Source organism: Chionomys nivalis, chromosome 9 (assembly GCF_950005125.1).
Source record: "Chionomys nivalis chromosome 9, mChiNiv1.1, whole genome shotgun sequence".
NCBI lineage: Eukaryota > Metazoa > Chordata > Mammalia > Rodentia > Cricetidae > Chionomys > Chionomys nivalis.
The window spans coordinates 15,454,680-15,471,232 of record NC_080094.1 but is presented as its reverse complement, the minus strand read 5'-3'; the positions used below and the strand labels follow the sequence as shown (position 1 = coordinate 15,471,232).

The following is a 16,553-nucleotide window of genomic DNA, read 5'->3' as shown; positions in this document are numbered from 1 at the left end:
CTGTACTTAAGAAAATTCCTGAGTACCCACAAGGCATGCTCCCCGATAGTTAATTTACTCGGGCGGGGAGGGGGGTGTCTTATCTTGCTCTACGGCGTTACAGATGTCACCTCTATGCGTATTCATACATACATCTGCACCAGGTGCGTATTCCTGCCACATAAATACCGTGCCTTCCGAGCCAACCAGGTTAAGGATAGTATGGGTAGGAAAGGTGCTCGGTGTTCTTGGGGAACCACCAGGTATGACAACCCTGGGACACCCGTCTGTTGGTGAGTGGAGCCCTGCCACGCTCCCTTTGTGAGCAGCCGCGGTGATCGTGGAATTCAGAGCTGTCAGCGTTCGGACCTTTCCGTCCCCGCGGGTCACTGAGACCTCCGGGCCGAGAAACTGTGGAACTGACCGGGTGCAGGAGCACGTTCCCACCGAAACCAGCGCGGGCCAACGCTGGAGGCAACCTTTTTTTTTTAGTAGACCAATCAGAGACGAAAATGGGCCAGACTGACATCCCTGGGAACCAATGAGAAGCAGGGGCCGTCCTCAGCTTGCTTGGACACGACAACAGCTTATTAAAAGGTACCAGTCAAAGGGCCTGGTCCTGGCTGTGGACGGAGAGGGGTACCGAGCACCGGGGACCATTTCGGCGGCCAAATCGGCTCGCACTAAGCAGGCACGCGCCGCCAGCAGCACCGAACTCTCCGGAGTCGACCGCGGAGCGGGAGAAGACGTGCTGCGCGTCGACGTCACGCGCCGCGCCCCGCCCCCGGACGCTTATAGCGTAGGCCTGCGCGCGCGCGCGCACACCATTGTGTGGCTGACTCGGCCGCAGCTGCGGTGTGAGGCGCGTGTTCGGGCCTTTGCCGTCCCCGCACCCGCACCGCAGCCCAGCCCCGCGGCCCGCCGCACCTCAGCTAGCCCCCGGGAGCCCACCCGCCACGGCCATGCCGCGCGTCTACATAGGACGCCTGAGCTACAATGTCCGCGAGAAGGACATCCAACGCTTTTTCAGCGGCTACGGCCGCCTCCTCGAAATCGACCTCAAAAATGGGTGAGTCGCATCTGGGGGTCCGCGCCCCGTGGCGGAGGGAGCCCCCCAAGGACCGAGTCGACCGAGGCCACGGCGCCGCGTGGCAGGGCCTCCAAAATGGCGGCGGCGCCTCGAGCGCGCGCAGGGGCGGTCGCGGGAGCGCGCGGCGCCGGCTAACGACACGCCCGCCGGTGCGCGGCCCGCGCTCCGCCCCTCCTCAGGTACGGTTTCGTGGAGTTCGAGGACTCCCGCGACGCCGACGACGCCGTTTACGAGCTGAACAGCAAGGAGCTGTGCGGCGAGCGCGTGATCGTAGAGCACGCCCGGGGCCCGCGCCGCGACCGCGATGGCTACAGCTACGGAAGCCGCAGTGAGTCCTTCCCCAGCGCGCTCCGCGTCCTGGGTACCGGGAGGGGGCGGTGGGTGCAGTCACGGGGGCGGGGCAGGGCGGGACCTCCCCAACCCGGGCAGGCGCGGAGGCCGGGGGTCGTTGGCCCTGGGTCTTCCCAGGCCCCTCTCCCTCCACGCATGCTCGGGTAGCCACGGGACACCGGAGCGCGGGGATTGGGTCGGGTGGCATTTTGGCTAAGTTTGGAAGGGATGGCTTCAGTTGGCCCTCGTTGGCACTGACGCGGGCTCTCCGCACGTGGAAAGCAGGGTTGCCTGTATTTGTACTATTACCCCTTGCTTATCTGTCAGTGCTTTAGCTAGCTAGAATTGAAGTTTTAAGGAAAGCTGGGGCGGGGGTGGGGCAGGGGGCGGGGAGGGGGAGGAGCTTGAAGCATAAGTCTTAGGAGAGGGGAGACTGGACGGGGGCCAAAGAAAATGCCATTTTAAACTAAGTAATGTGGTAGAACACCACAAAGTAAATCTAAATAAGCTTTATGCTGTATTGGAACTAGTTGGGGCATGTTACTGGGTGGGGGTTGGGGGGTTTTGGTTATGTGAAATGTTTAATGTTGAAATTGTTGCATGTTGAATTCAAACTTTTTAACAAGTCCTTGATGTTTCAATTTAAAAGTGACCAATGGGGCTGAGGCTGTGTCCACTGAGGCTAAGATGACTGCCTTTCCTGATTGGCCTTGGCTTTTCCATACATTGTGTGACCCTTGCCCTATGACCCTTTGGCTGACCTTACCGGAAGCCATGACGACAGCAGCCTTTTGCCATTAGACGCAGGGTGATGGTGAGGATTCCAAGGGTTAGACAAAACTGGTTAATCTGAACTAGGTGACTGTTACCTTGCGTGTTTTGTGGCCAAACCACCACCAAAAACCTCACACTGTGATGTAAGTACTTAGTGTAACTAGTAAACATTTTTGTAAAATGTAGAAATGCATGTAATCAGTTAAGTTTTATATTTTACAATGTTCTGTAAAATAAAACTTAGCGAGGTAAATTGAATAAAGGAGCAGTCACTCTCTAACAGGTTGCAGGAGAGGGTTAGTTGGATTTAGTCTATTTGACTTGCCCTTAATTTAATTTGTGGCAAATCACAAATGTATCGAGGGTTTAGCAGTATAATAGCAAAGTCCTACTCCAGTAATAAACGTTGCTATGTTTGTACTAACTTTCAAAAACGTGTCCCTGTCATTGCAATGCATCTAATTACTCCCTCCGTGTGATAAAGGTGGTGGAGGTGGATACAGCAGTCGGAGAACTTCTGGCAGAGACAAATATGGACCACCTGTTCGTACAGAATTCAGGCTTATTGTAGAAAATTTGTCTAGTCGTTGCAGTTGGCAAGACTTAAAGGTATGTACCTGGGCTTTAAGTGACAGTGGGCGGTCATTAAGAGTTAGTGCTACATAGACGTGCTCTAGATTCTGGGGCTTATCGGTCTTACTGTTTTAGGATTTCATGCGGCAAGCAGGAGAGGTGACTTATGCAGATGCTCACAAAGAACGCACAAATGAGGGTGTAATTGAATTTAGATCCTACTCTGACATGAAGCGTGCTTTGGATAAACTGGATGGCACAGAAATAAATGGCAGAAATATTAGGCTTATTGAAGATAAGCCACGAACAAGCCATAGGCGCTCTTACTCTGGAAGTAGATCCAGGTAACTAACATGAGGGGCTGGGGTGGCTTGTAGTTTTCAGTTGTTGCTCAATTAAATTTATGGTGTTTCTTGGTTGTGGTAAACAGATACTTCAGCCATAGCTGAGTAGTACAAACATGTTCTTATAGAGATTAAAAATGTCGCTGTCTCGTGTGTAGATCACGCTCTAGAAGAAGGTCACGGAGTAGGAGTCGCAGGAGCAGCCGCAGTAGATCTCGAAGTATCTCAAAAAGTCGCTCCCGGTAAATAATGTGATATTGGGTCTCTCTTAATTTTACCTGTTGATGGCATACGTGTGTTTTCTGACAAGATACTGAAAAAATCTGACTTTTTTTTTACACAGATCTAGGTCGCGGAGCAAAGGTCGATCCCGATCCCGCTCAAAAGGCAGGAAATCCAGATCAAAGAGCAAATCTAAGCCCAAGTCTGATCGGGGTTCCCACTCACATTCAAGAAGCAGATCTAAGGATGAGTATGGGAAGTCCCGAAGTAGGTCACGTTCTCGGTCCCCCAAAGAAAATGGAAAAGGAGATATAAAGTCAAAATCCAGATCCCGGAGCCAGTCTCGATCCCATTCACCTCTGCCTGCTCCACCTTCAAAGGCCCGTTCTGTGTCCCCTCCACCAAAAAGAGCTTCCAGGTCCCGTTCTAGATCTCGTTCAAGGTCCAGATCAAGTTCCAGAGATTAACCCTGAACTCTACGTTCTTTGCACACTATTAATGGAACACTTTCCTACTTGCTTAGGCAGTTACTCTTCCGAGTTTGTACTTGGCCTCTTCTTCAAGAGGATTTCCTGAAAAGGGAACACAGGAATTTAATTTGTGGCCAAATTTAATGAGAAAAAGATGAGGTTTTAAAGTGGTAGTATGAAGCCCTGTCCCTTCTTTGTAGAATTAAGATAATTTTGATTTTATAGCCTTTGAGCCTAAAATAACTTTTGTAAAGATTAAGCTCATTTAGATTTTTTTTAAAAAATATTGCAGCAGAATCTGCTGCAGGGTTCTGTTGTTTTGTTTGCTTATTTTTAAATTAACTGTTTTAAGCTTTGGATACTGCAGGCTTTACAGGGAGAACCCAAATTTTCAATTATGTTGGCTTTTTATAAAGCTTGAGTTATGTAAGATTTAAATAAAAGTTTGCTACCAAGATGATTGCCTTATTGAATAGGTCACTACTTAGGGCCCTGTAAGTGTTGATACCTGCCATTGATGGAGACAGTGTAAGTTGCACTGAAGTGTAAAAACAAGGCAAGCCTCAGACCAGCAATAAATTAATCAGTTTGGATAACCTTAATTTGTGCTGTTAATTAAATCTACCAAAGTCTTTTTCTGCCCCTTTAATAAGTTGAGTTAAAAGTAAAAGGGACTTTGTAGTTAGTGTCATAAGATGTTGTCCAGTTAAGAGGTTTTTAAAGAAACTAAAGGATTACAAATGAACTCCTCAAGAAGTAAGTCCTAGTACTTGGGATCTTGTTATCCTGTGTTCTGGAAGTGGTCAGTGTGATTAGTGTTAGTGTATGGTTTGGTGGTCTCTAATGTTTTGAAAACAGAAGTAGCCTTTCTTTGATTAGGAATTTAGTTATCTTACTCAAAGTGGGAAAAGCACATAATGCTGCATTTTCTGCTGAAAGTTGCTTATATGTAACAGGTGCTTAGCAGACTACTTGGTAAGATTTTTGTGGTTGGTTTGCAAACCAACAGTGACATGAATCAACTGAAATGCTTTGTGCTTTATACGTAAAGCATTATGAACACTGTGGAAACCAAGTTAAAATAAACAGTGCGAACTTGTAGGAATAACTAGACTTGCAGTTTCCATGCATCCAAAAGCCCAGTTTGTTGAGACTGCAATCAATAAGTGAATTACCTTACGACCCTTTCATTGTTCACACGTTTTAAAGTCATTTCATCCTAAATACTTCCTCAGTCTTTAGTCAAGGTGTAGATGAATTGGCTTCCTCAGCTGTTGCTACATAACCTAGCAAGGGTTGGATTATAGTGCTATAGGGTTGCTCTGTGGGACTGAATAATCAGGCTGAGTGGGATATTGGGTATTCAAGGGAATACTTGGAAACAGGGAAAAGAGAATGTTTTCAAGAAATTTCTGTTACAAAATCTAAAAGACTAACTTTAGGAAATAGTGTCAGATAAAGCTGCTGCTTTAGTCATCTTTTCTTTGATGCTTTGTTTAGATGTTTATAAGAAATAGGTTTATTTTTCCAGTGTAAATTTCAGAAGTTAAAAGAAAATTGTTTCTGGTCATAGATTACCATTTTGCCTGTTCAAAGACAGAAGTGATGGCTCTTTAAGAATTGGGTTTGACCAAAGTTCTTTGTTTTCAGGGGAAAATATTTAAAAGCTTTCTGAGCCAGTCTTTTAAAGGGAGGAAAGGTTATCAGTAAAATTAGGCTTTCTGACTGCATGCATCTTCAACTGGGCTTGCCTTCTACTAATGTAGTACATGATGGAGGCATTTGACTATTTTTAGCTGCCCCAATAAGCATATAATGTATAGGTAAATGCCAACATCCATATAAGTTTTCTAGGGGCAAAGGCCATTTTATTAAAAATCTAGGTCTAGACCCTAGTTGTTAAATACACTGAATAAACCACTGACTGCATTTAAAGCATTTGCCTTAGCAAATTTGACTTAAAATGTTTAGTTCCTTACTGACTAGTGAATTCAGTTCTACCAACTAATGCGCAGAATCTAAGAATCCCATCTTGCACACACATTGGTGATGCCCTGGGTGGAGTATCAACAGCACCAACCGATAAAAGAGCACAAGAGAAGTGGGGAACATCTTGAGTCCTGTTGGACGTGATAGCGTTTCTTGATATGCCACAGTGCCTTTATGGCCAGTTTGAGTCCTGCCTACTTCAGCCTTTATGTTCCCACTCCTCCTGTGTTAACATTGCTTTCATCTTGGATATTCTTTTTTTCTACTTTGTTAACCTATTTTATGCTTTATCTCAATAAAACGCTTACCAAGGGAAAGACTTGTTCTGAGTTTATTGTGTTGTCCCTTGGCACCAAGTACTTGGCCGGTAGTTTTTTGAGTTTTAGTTACCATTGGCTAGTAGTTGATATGTGCTCTTATTTTAGCTCTAGAGGGCAGAGTTTGGGGACAGTAGATGGTTTGTCTTATTTTCCTGTATTTACTCTTGTCCATTTTTATCTTATGGTTGATATTTTCAACACAGTTTCTCAAATTAGGAAATTTTAAATACTTTGCAAATCCTTAACCTATGTCCTTAATCCTGGCTTAAGGCACTCTAGGCTTTACAGGTTTAGCTTTCAATACCATTGCATTTCTATTGCTTAATGTTGTTCTCAAAAGTCTCACCTGTCGTTGATCTGATTTCATATACATGATGGAATTCCTTGTTTTTCTAAGAATGATCTAGGGCTTGAAGCATAGCTCAGGATGCAGCTTTCCTCACATATACAAACTAATAGGGACTGATTGTGGTGGTAGCATGGGAGGCTAAGGCAGGAAGATTGCTCTGAATTTTAGGCCAGCCAGTATAATTAGCAAGATAGCTTGTCTGAAAAAAAAAATACTTGGAATATAAAATTTTTTAAGTTTAGTTACTAAGGTAGACACTATTCAAGGTGTCTTTTTATTTCTTAGACTGGTCTCAAACTAATGATGACTTTGGACTTGTAATGTTAAGGCAGTATCAGTGGCATGTAGTATCACATTTGTACATGTGCTTGTCCTTTTTTTCTTAACACTGTATTTAGGGGCTGACCTTCAGCTCAGCAATCCTACCACCTCAGACTCTTGATAATTTTAAATTTCTAACCGCAAGTGTAGCCTTTGCTAAAAGGGTGGGTTAGTACAGTTATCTTCAGATCCTAAATAAATAGCCTTTGTGGTTAGACCTGACTCTCAGTAGTGATTCCCAGGCTCCTATTGTGGCAGTTAATAAAGTAATGAGCACTCTACTTTGGAGATGCTTCTTGACAGCATGAGCTTCTTGATAGACATGTAGTAGTCTGAATATCCCAGGGCTCTGATTCTAGTACACTAGCTCTCAGTTAACAGAATCCCCAAACATTTTGGGTTAGGAAGTGACAAACTGCAGACGGATGTTTTGGAGGCTTTTGTGTACAAAATAGGTTTCATTCATGTTTTGGGACAACCACTCTGATCTAGGTGACCTCAGACTCACACACTGATCCATCCAGAAATACGGGTGGAATCCAGCCTTACATGTCCTAATAAGCTCTCATATGAAATTGTCAGGGGAGTGTTGATGTGGACTTCCTGCACCAGGTCCAACAGAGCAGAGGGGAATCACTCATGCTGAGGTTTGAAGTCATGCAGAAAACAGTTATTTGGCCTCTCAAGAAATGAGAGGTCCTCATTCAGGCCAATCCTAGCTGACCTGATAAAGAAGCCCTTCTGCTTTGGCCTTTATGAGAAAAGGAACACTTTGAAATGAAGGACCCCATCTTACTCTGGTCCTTCAACCCTCTGCCTATGAAGCCAGTTCTGCTCAGTTCATCAGAGCACTTGATTTCTAAAGGAGATAGTAGAAAAGAAAATTTTATCTATAGATTTAGTATACTAGTTCGTTTTAGTTGTGACTGCACTCGGTTGAGTTCCCCTAACAGAACGTTACCTTCATACAAAGGTATGGACCTGGGTTGTGCTTGAGTTAGCACTTTTCTAGCTATGTGTTTGAGACCCTGCAGTCCTAAACATGACTATCGTCACAGATCACCGCCACATGTTCCGGTCATCAAGTTCCATTTGGCCCTGCAACCCTAGATCCTGCCCTGGAGCTAAGTGTGGTGGCACCTGCCTATAAATTCAGTACAGTTGAGTCACAGGCCAGGAGTGTTAATGGTTATAGTACTGGCAGCACATTCAGTACGTGGCACTGCAAAAAGATCGAGAAAATAGCACCACACCCATATTTTCAGGAAATTGCTATGTAACTGAACAATCTGTGGTCTTGGGTCTGTGTTGACCACATTCCAAACCTCTACTTGAGAACCTGGTGTTTTGTGGCATTCTGTCGTGTTAGGGAGCAAAGTTGCTGGGACTTTATGCGTTCCACATAGGTGTTCTACCACAGCTATATTCTTGACTCATGGTATTTTTTTTTCTTACATTATTATATGTGGGTGTCAGTTCAGCAGTTCCCTCCTACCATTTGGGTTCTGGAAATTGACCAGAACTGGCAGCAAGTGCTTTTAGCCCCTGAGCCATCACCTGACCACCTCAGTGGTATTCTGATGAGGACTAGGATTCCCTCAGCAATACACGTTTCCTCTCATCCACCCTAAGATACCATTTGATGATTACTATGCTTCAACTTTTTAAAGGCACGAAGAACAAGTAAACAGCATAGATGGTCGTTGGGACTCTTTTTTTTTTTTTTAAGGTTTAAGTGGTTGCAGTGCCCAGCTCGGAGCTGGAGATGCATCAGCTAACCAGTCTTCTCAATGAGTAGTAAAACCCTAGAGTTCCTAAATTAGGCCTTTATAAGGGGCTGTCCCTTTGAACTATTTAGGCAGCTAGATGTGGGTCTCATGTCCATACTTATACTAGTCTGTGCAAAGAAGATGGGCACACAGGGAGGAAGAAGGAACGTCTTCATTCCCCTCGGTATATCTTAACTGGTGTCACTGTGATCTTAATGGGGCTTGAGATTGCAGGGCTGATAGACTTAAGCATCTACTCTCACCTTGTCATGTGTCTGCTTGAGTCTGCTCAGCTGAATTACCTACCTATCCAGAGTATCTGGAACCTACATTTCTTGAAGGGCCACATCTGAGTCATGGCTGTCCCATCGCTTTTTATTTCTCTGGTCCTCTGTTCTTTCAGAGATCCTGCACTACTAAGACCCCAGGCTTCCACAGCCTGTGGATTCAAAAGAAATGATGCAGCATCTGCAATCTGAGGCTGGGCTCACAAGCCAAATTGTGAGCTTCCCTTCCTCTGTGAAAGCTTACAGGGGGGTCATTGTTTTAGATTGAGCTCCAGCAGTGAACCCTAAAAGAATAGACTAAAATGGGGGTACTGGAGATGGCTCAACAGGTAAAAGCACTTTCTACCAAGCTTGACAATCTGTTCAGTCCTTGGAACACAACACGGTCAAAAGAGCTGCACGTTGTCCTCTAGAAATGTAAACATGTGCATGCACACACAAAACATAGCATGTGTAAACATGACAGTAGACCAAAGTGGAGGAGTTATTCCTGGTAAAAGTTCTGTTACCAACCCAAATTAAGCTATTTGGCTGACTTTCCAAGAAATCAGGTGAAAGCAAAATTTCCAAAACAAACCAGCCCCAGCAGCCTTAATACATAAAGCAGTCTAGGGCTAGGGAGATGAGTCAGTGGTTAAGAGCACTCACTGGCTGTCCTTCCAGGGGACGCAGGTTCAAGTCCCAACACCACATGGTAACTCCAATCCCAGGGTGTCCAGGCACACATGAGGAACAAACAACATGCGGTCAGAGCACCCTTACATACAAAAAGTTTGAGGATAACCTGTTAACAGTATGGTACCTTGTTATGTTGCCCAGGCACTCAAGGAATCTTGCCTCAGTTACCAGGACTACATGAATGTGCCTTTGAGCCCTATATTCTTCAAACTGTACTGGTACCTTAAGTAGGTGTAGACAGGTCTGCTGGTTGTACTTGGTACCTTAAGTCAGTGTAGACGGGTCTGCTGATGGTTAAATGGGCAGGTTCCCATGACTGGTGTTTTGCCTCTTTGGAGTAGTACATTTAATTGTAGAAGTAAATCACTTACCCAGAACCAATTTTTTTTTTTTTTTTTTTTTTTTTTTTTTTTTTTTTTTTTTTGGTTTTTCGAGCCCAGAACCAATTTTTGCTTTGCCTTTCTTGCTTCAGTATGACTGCCAAGAGGGTAGGCCCAGGGAGATGGCTCAGCAAGTAAAAGCTTTGCCATGCATGCTTGCAAGCTTGGCATTAGGAGCTTGATCCATGCACGTCATGATTTAAGAAAAGAACTGACTCCCAAAAGTTGTACTCTGACCTCCGTTCATGAGACATGGCACATATATACCTTCACTCACACATCATATACACACAATACTTTCTAAAGAGTAGTGTGTGCATCATTTCTAGTGCATGTGGTATGAGTTCAGGGATTCGATCCTCAGATGACGTGTCTCCACTAAGTATCCAAATAAAAATGCTTCCTGAGCCCACCCCAAATGGCCTATGTATTTTCCTAACCTGTAGTCTAATGAGGTAGTTGCCTAATTCTTGGTCCCCAGAGACCAAATTTGGCTGTCACCTTAAGAGCCTGAATAGTGGCTAAATTGAGCTTGTTACTCATACCTGTAATCCCAGCTACTTGGGAGGCTGACATAGGGTTACATTAGTGAAACTGTCTCAATAGGACCTTTTTTCTAAAAGGGGTTTGGGGATGTAGAGTTTGGTCTAGTATGCATGGATTCTTAGGTTCTGTTCCCAGTAAAAAATTTAGTATGGCCATCTGGAAAGAATGGGACCAGCCTCCTAGACTCCTTCAAGATACTAACAGAAGCTTGAGGGCTACTCCAGAAAGACAGAACTAGGGGTAAGAAAAACACACAGCCAAGCAGCCTTGGTCATCCAGGGCTAGTTCTGTGGGGTTATTGCTGTCACCTGGGGAATCATTGAGTGGGCAGCTAAGTTCTGACATAAGATTAACAGCCTGTGACTGGGCAGTGGTGGCACATTCTTTTAATCCCAGCACTTGGGAGCCAGAGGCAGACAAGGCCAGCCTGGTCTACAAAGTTCCAGGACAGCCAGGACTGTTACACAGAGAAACCTGTCTCGAACCACCCCACCCCCACCCCCCAAAAAAATTAACAGTCTGCAGGGCTTTCTGGAAATCAAGGTTAGCTGAGGAGAAATGATTTAGAACAAGCCAAAGGGAAAAAAAATGGAGTCAGTTAATAATGACTGTTTCCTCCAGCAAGGGACAGTTTGAAAGGTGCCCCCACTCATTCAGAAAATGATCTTTAGACAGGGAATTTCAGTTCCAAGTCCACAATACCACAAAGACTTAATGCCCCATCTGCTGTCACTGTGAGTGATAAAATCGAAGACTCCAGTCTCTTGGGCCTCGCCCTACCCCTCCATGACAAGAGATGCCAGGACAGAGTTGCTTCCCTGTGTGCTGCTCCTGATTCCCCCTTACAAATTCAGTGATTAACAACCCTGGCTATCCTGGAACTCTCTGTAGACCAGGCTGGCCTTGAACTCAAGAGATCTGCCTGCCTCTGCATCCTGAGTGCTATGCCACCACCACCCGGCTCCCTTGTGTATTTTAGCCTTTTTAGGTGTCTTTAGACAGGGAATTTCTGTGTTAAAAGGATTCCCAATTTGCATAGTCTGAAGTGTTTGGGGAAGCAGAGATGTTTTCACGTGAAGGGCAAAACCCTGCTGTTCTGAGATCCTTGGACTACTGCAGCAGTGACTTCAACTCCTAGTGAAACGGGAAGAATGGGCTGCCTCCAAACAAGTTTCTTCCGTGCTTCTCTATGCCAACACCATCTAGGCCCAATCTTGGGAAGGGGGGTGGAATATGAAGGAAGCATTGGACTTGCTCACTCTCTTCTTAAAGCAAACTGGGACCAGCAGGGTAAACTGAGCATAGGGGCAGAGCTGCCCATATCACATCAGCTTGGAAGGGGCTCTCCATCCCTGAGGTGTTGGAATGAACAACAGGTATTAAGACCAATGAGACTGTAAATAGGCAGAAAATAGCAACTGAAATCTATATGAGCTGTTTTTGAATCCCACCTGCTCAAATTTCATGCATCAGTTTGAATCACTAAAAGATGGATTTGTTATTGAGAAACCATGTGTTCTAATAGGTTTAACCATTTTAATACTTAACCATTTTTGAAATCTTAAATAAGCATAGTCTGAATAAAAGAAAACAGCAATGGTTGTGTGTTGGTGTGTTTAAAGAGGCCTCTATGATTATGGCAGTCCCCATCCTTTTTCTGACTAATCTTGTCCCTAAGAACACAAAATGTTCAGAACTGTTGAGACCAGACAACACATGTAAAGAATAGTTCAAATTTAAACTGTTTGCCACAACAATTGGGAGAGTTTAGCGTTTAAGTAAGAACTATTTTTCATCTGAACTAGGAATCTAAAGATTTGGCTGATGGCTACCACCTAAGAGCCAAATAGACCTCTTTCCTTCTGGGCAAAATAAGGGGGTAAAATTAAAAACCTGTGTGTAAGAAGGAAGTGGGGCACTGAAGAGTCAACCAGAAGACATTTGTTCATTAGTACCCACTGTGCTAGGAACTGGGAATACTAAGACCTGGTGGATTTCCTTCATTCTAGAGCGCAGGGTCTCCTAAACTCTTGAAATACTCGTTTCTATGACGTAACAGCCGTGGTACCAGAATAAGAACCAATAAAGTAGAGGTCTGGTAGAGTGATGAGCTCAGGAAATGGAAGACACAAGAGGAGCCAGTGACCTGCTTGAATCAACACAGAAAGAGCCATTATAGAACTCTAGAACATGGGTTGACAGTCTTCCAATGTTGAACGGAAGCACAGGAGTACAGTGATGTTCCCAGGTCACGTCATCAGCCAGTGGCAGTAGGTCACCCAAAGGCTGGCACAGCTAGGGTCCTTCATGCCAGACGCCGCGTGGTGCCAAGCTTCCTTGATCTGGGTGTGCGTGCTCTTCACCCATCCTAGGAGAGTTTTCCAAAAATCCTGAAATCCCCTTCTCCAAATGGGGGACCCAGGTGTATACAGGGGTGCGCCTTGCCTGGTACAGATCACTCAGCTGGAGGTTCATCAGGCTGGCTGCCGCTCCCGGCTCCGTGGTTCCCAGAATACTGTAAGAATCTCCACCCACTTCTCCCGAGAAGCTAACGGGTCCTGTGGGGAAGAGGCAATTAAGCCTGCACCCCCAGAGCTCCGACAAAAAGCAAAAGCTGCAACCTGGGTCCATGGCCGCTCAGACCAGGCGGCTTAAGCAGCTCTACGCCGCTCTCTGCAGGGAACGGACCCGCCCCCCTGTGTGCGCAGGCGCGCGCCACACCGGGCGCCCACGGTCACTTGGCGCGGGCTGCACCCGCTAGCCTTGCAGGTAAGCACGGGTCGGTGGACTCGGGCTGGGGGCTCCCGGTACGTCACACCCCGGTCCCGGCAGGCGTGGCGAGTGCAGGTGTCCTGAGGGCCCCGCCCCAGGTACTTTCCCAGTTCCTGCCTCACTGGCCGCGGGCTGGGGAGGTGGCTCTGCAGTACCAGGGCTGGGCACTCCCTTTGGGGGCTGCGGGATGCCGGGCGAGCGAGCCCACCGGCACTGCTGTCGGCATCCAGAGCCGCGGGGAGGGCAGAGACTCGGCCTTGCAAAGAGATGCAATCAATTAAGAGTTTCCATTAATGAGAGGGTGTGGAGGGCGAGTTCGGGTTTCCATAGGCCATTTGGCAAACTTTCCTCTGTCACTGATTTTCAATATTTTTTAACAGAAAACAGGATTTTTAAAAAATTGGCTATAAGCGGGAGGCAGGGGGGGGGGGGGGACACTAAAGAATTCCGCCATTTTGGCTTTTAAAAAAAGTAACCCTTCTGCAGAGCATATGGATCGGTGACCGCCCCGCCTGCAACTGTCTGCGTTAGTCGAGGGAGGCGAGTGGTGGGTTTGGACACTCCAACAGCGCATTCCACTCGCTAGCATCTACATTAGCTTCGGCAGAGACGAGCTGGGGGAACCCCCTCCAAGTTTTCTGTGTGCCTCCAGAACTACCTCCCTTCTTTCCAACACCTACCACCAGGGCATTTATTGGGTCTCTGCTGTATATAAGGCATCAAAGGGCTCTGGGTGGAGTGTGTGTGGAAAGCCTGATAGACAGTATGGATATGTTCAAAACTTGTTTATTGAGCACTTGCTATGTGCAACTACTCTCGTTTTAAGTAGGATTTCCTGGAAACACAGATTTAAGTGTAGGTTTATGGGCGTAGCCCTGTGAAGCCAGCAAGATGGAACAGAGATGGTGAAATACTAATATAGTCTCAACAGAGCTTCAGCCTGTGGAGCAGGAATCCCTAAACTTGAGATGGCCCTGCAGAGATGCCTCAAATGAAGGTAAAGGGATGGGGCTTTGATAGGCCTCAGTCAACTGAGCATCTATAGCTGTCTTAGGGAGAGAACATTTGAATGAGAGTTCCCCTGAGGCTGATAGCTGACAGTTGTCTCCATTAGTCTCCAGAAAGGGCTTCTTTTGACTCCCCTCCCAGCTCGCTGCAAGCTTTTCTCACTGGCACTGGATCTCCTCTGCCCTCCCAACCTGCAATTGTTTTGGTGCTCCAAGGCTTCCCTCTTTTCTCTGCATTCCCTTCTATGTCTTAAACACCATCTGTGTGCAACAACTTTCAAATGTGTCTCTAGCTGCAGCCTCATCCCTTAAAGTAGAAGGCTCATGAGAACCCTGTGTCTCAGGAGCACCACTGTCCCCAGTGCATAGAGCAGTGTTGGCACTTCACTGGCTCTCCGGGACGTGCTGAGACCAGACAGCAAAGTCCTGTCAGAAAGACCATCTTCAGCTGCTTCTCTGAGACACCTGCCAGAGGGGACTGTTTTTTTTTTTTTTAAGACTTCTTTGAATAAGCAGCCTCTCTTCATAATCGTCAGTATTTTACATAATAGTTTTATTCTGTTTAAAATAACTGTAAGTGACACAGAGGCAGAGAGATGGCTCAGGGTTAAGAGCACCTGTTGCTCTTGCAGAGGACCCAGGTTCAATTCCCAGCAATCCCATGGTCTCTGACAACCATCTGGAGCTCCAGTTTCAGGAGGATCAGAAGCCCTCTTCTGGCCGCAGCAGGTACTACATGCACACAGTGTAGCAAAAGCAACTGTACACATAAAATAAGGCTAATATTTCTAAGTGACATAAACACTTAAGCTGTAAAAAGCAAAATGAATTGGAATTGAAATTTGGGAGATACTGGATTTTTATAAACTCAAGTTTTAAAAACTCATCTTGTTTGGCTTGAATGCTTCTTTAGTTAATCAGGTCACATATCTGACCCTATCTACCTGTTTATACCATGGTTTTATACTTCTAATGATAGACATCTGTAATATATTCCATTTTAGGGAGGAAACTCTTGGAGATAAATGAATACACAAGAACAACAAGAGAGAAAGGGAGGGTGGGCACACGGCAGCAGCCATTGCAACTTGACTTTGCAAGTAGGCAGTGCCCATGGTATTGGCTAGAAGCTGCCCAACTCCCTGGAGTTTCTGTCTAAAGGGAGAGGATTGCTTTCTGTCGAAGGCCTGCTGGTATCAGTACTTCACAGCCAACATTCACCAAAGCCCCTTCAGGTAGGTGCCATTGTCACCTTCATTTTACTTTACTGTTAAGAAAACTAAGGCTTGCCAGGCAGTGGTGGAACACACATTTAATCCCAACACTTGGAAGGCAGAGGCAGGCAGATCTCTGTGAGTTCGAAGCCAACCTGGTCTACAGAGCGAGTTCCAGGACAGTCAGGGCTTTTATACAGAGAAATCTTGTCTTGAAAAATGACAAACAACAACAAAAGACCAAAACAACAACAACAAAAAGAAAAGAAAACTGAGGTTCTGAGTGGGAAAGCTGCTTATCTGGAGTCACGGGTACTAAGTTAATGTGGAGAAGCTGAGAGTCTAACTCAAGACTCCGTCCTCAAAATTCTTCCTTACCATTTATGCCTGAAGCCACGGCTAAGGAGCAGCTGAGTAGTAACCGTGCTGTGGAATACCAATCTTCTCTTCTCCCCTCCCCTCCCCTTCCCTCTCTTCCCCTTCCTTTCTCTTCTCCCCTCTCCTCCCCTACCCCCCTTCCTTTCTCTTCTCTGTCCCCCCAACCCCTCTGCTGGATTTGAACTCAGGATTCATGCATACTAGTCCAGTGCTTTGCAATAAGCTAAACCCCCAGCATATGAAAACCCAGTCAGACCTTGTACTGACTGGGTTTTCATATGCTACTCTTTTGCTATTCCAGTGCATGCATTTGTTCAACAGAGGCTGCAGCCTAGGCGTTATGGCCCTCTTTAGTTAATCTATGGCTAACCATACATGACTGTGTCTGGGATTGGAGGGGGTGGTGCACAGGGAAACACAAAAGAACAAGATCAGGAAAGATGTCACCGTCCACAAGGACTGACCCTGTTTGGATAGAGTAGCATGTAGTCCTGAAGACTCTGAGTTTTCAAAGACGGGGAATGGAAGTGGGGGATCAAGAAAGAAATGATTTGGACTTAGCCTGGGCTGTGCCACTGACAAAAACAGAACCTTGGCCTGAATCATGCTTCCTATAAGCCATTTCTGTACACACAGCATGCATGGTTCCCTCACACATGCCATTATGCCCATCCTCACAAATAATGAGCAGGGGAGGATGCAGGGCCTAGACAGAGTTCTATCAATAAGCTGGTAAAGGCAGGAGTCAGACCTGGTGCTGG

The 16,553-nt window shown here is 46.0% G+C and overlaps 1 protein-coding gene across 1 annotated transcript; it reads left to right on the top strand.

Moving 5' to 3' along the window:
* Nucleotides 1-789: 789 nt before the first annotated feature.
* On the top strand, nucleotides 790-6,081 carry Srsf6 (serine and arginine rich splicing factor 6). The gene is made up of 6 exons (XM_057781484.1): nucleotides 790-1,048; nucleotides 1,249-1,397; nucleotides 2,658-2,782; nucleotides 2,882-3,090; nucleotides 3,249-3,332; nucleotides 3,434-6,081. Exons 1-6 carry the CDS (start codon nucleotides 942-944, stop codon nucleotides 3,777-3,779), a joined length of 1,020 nt encoding a protein of 339 aa, XP_057637467.1. The 5' UTR covers nucleotides 790-941; the 3' UTR covers nucleotides 3,780-6,081.
* Nucleotides 6,082-16,553: the final 10,472 nt, after the last annotated feature.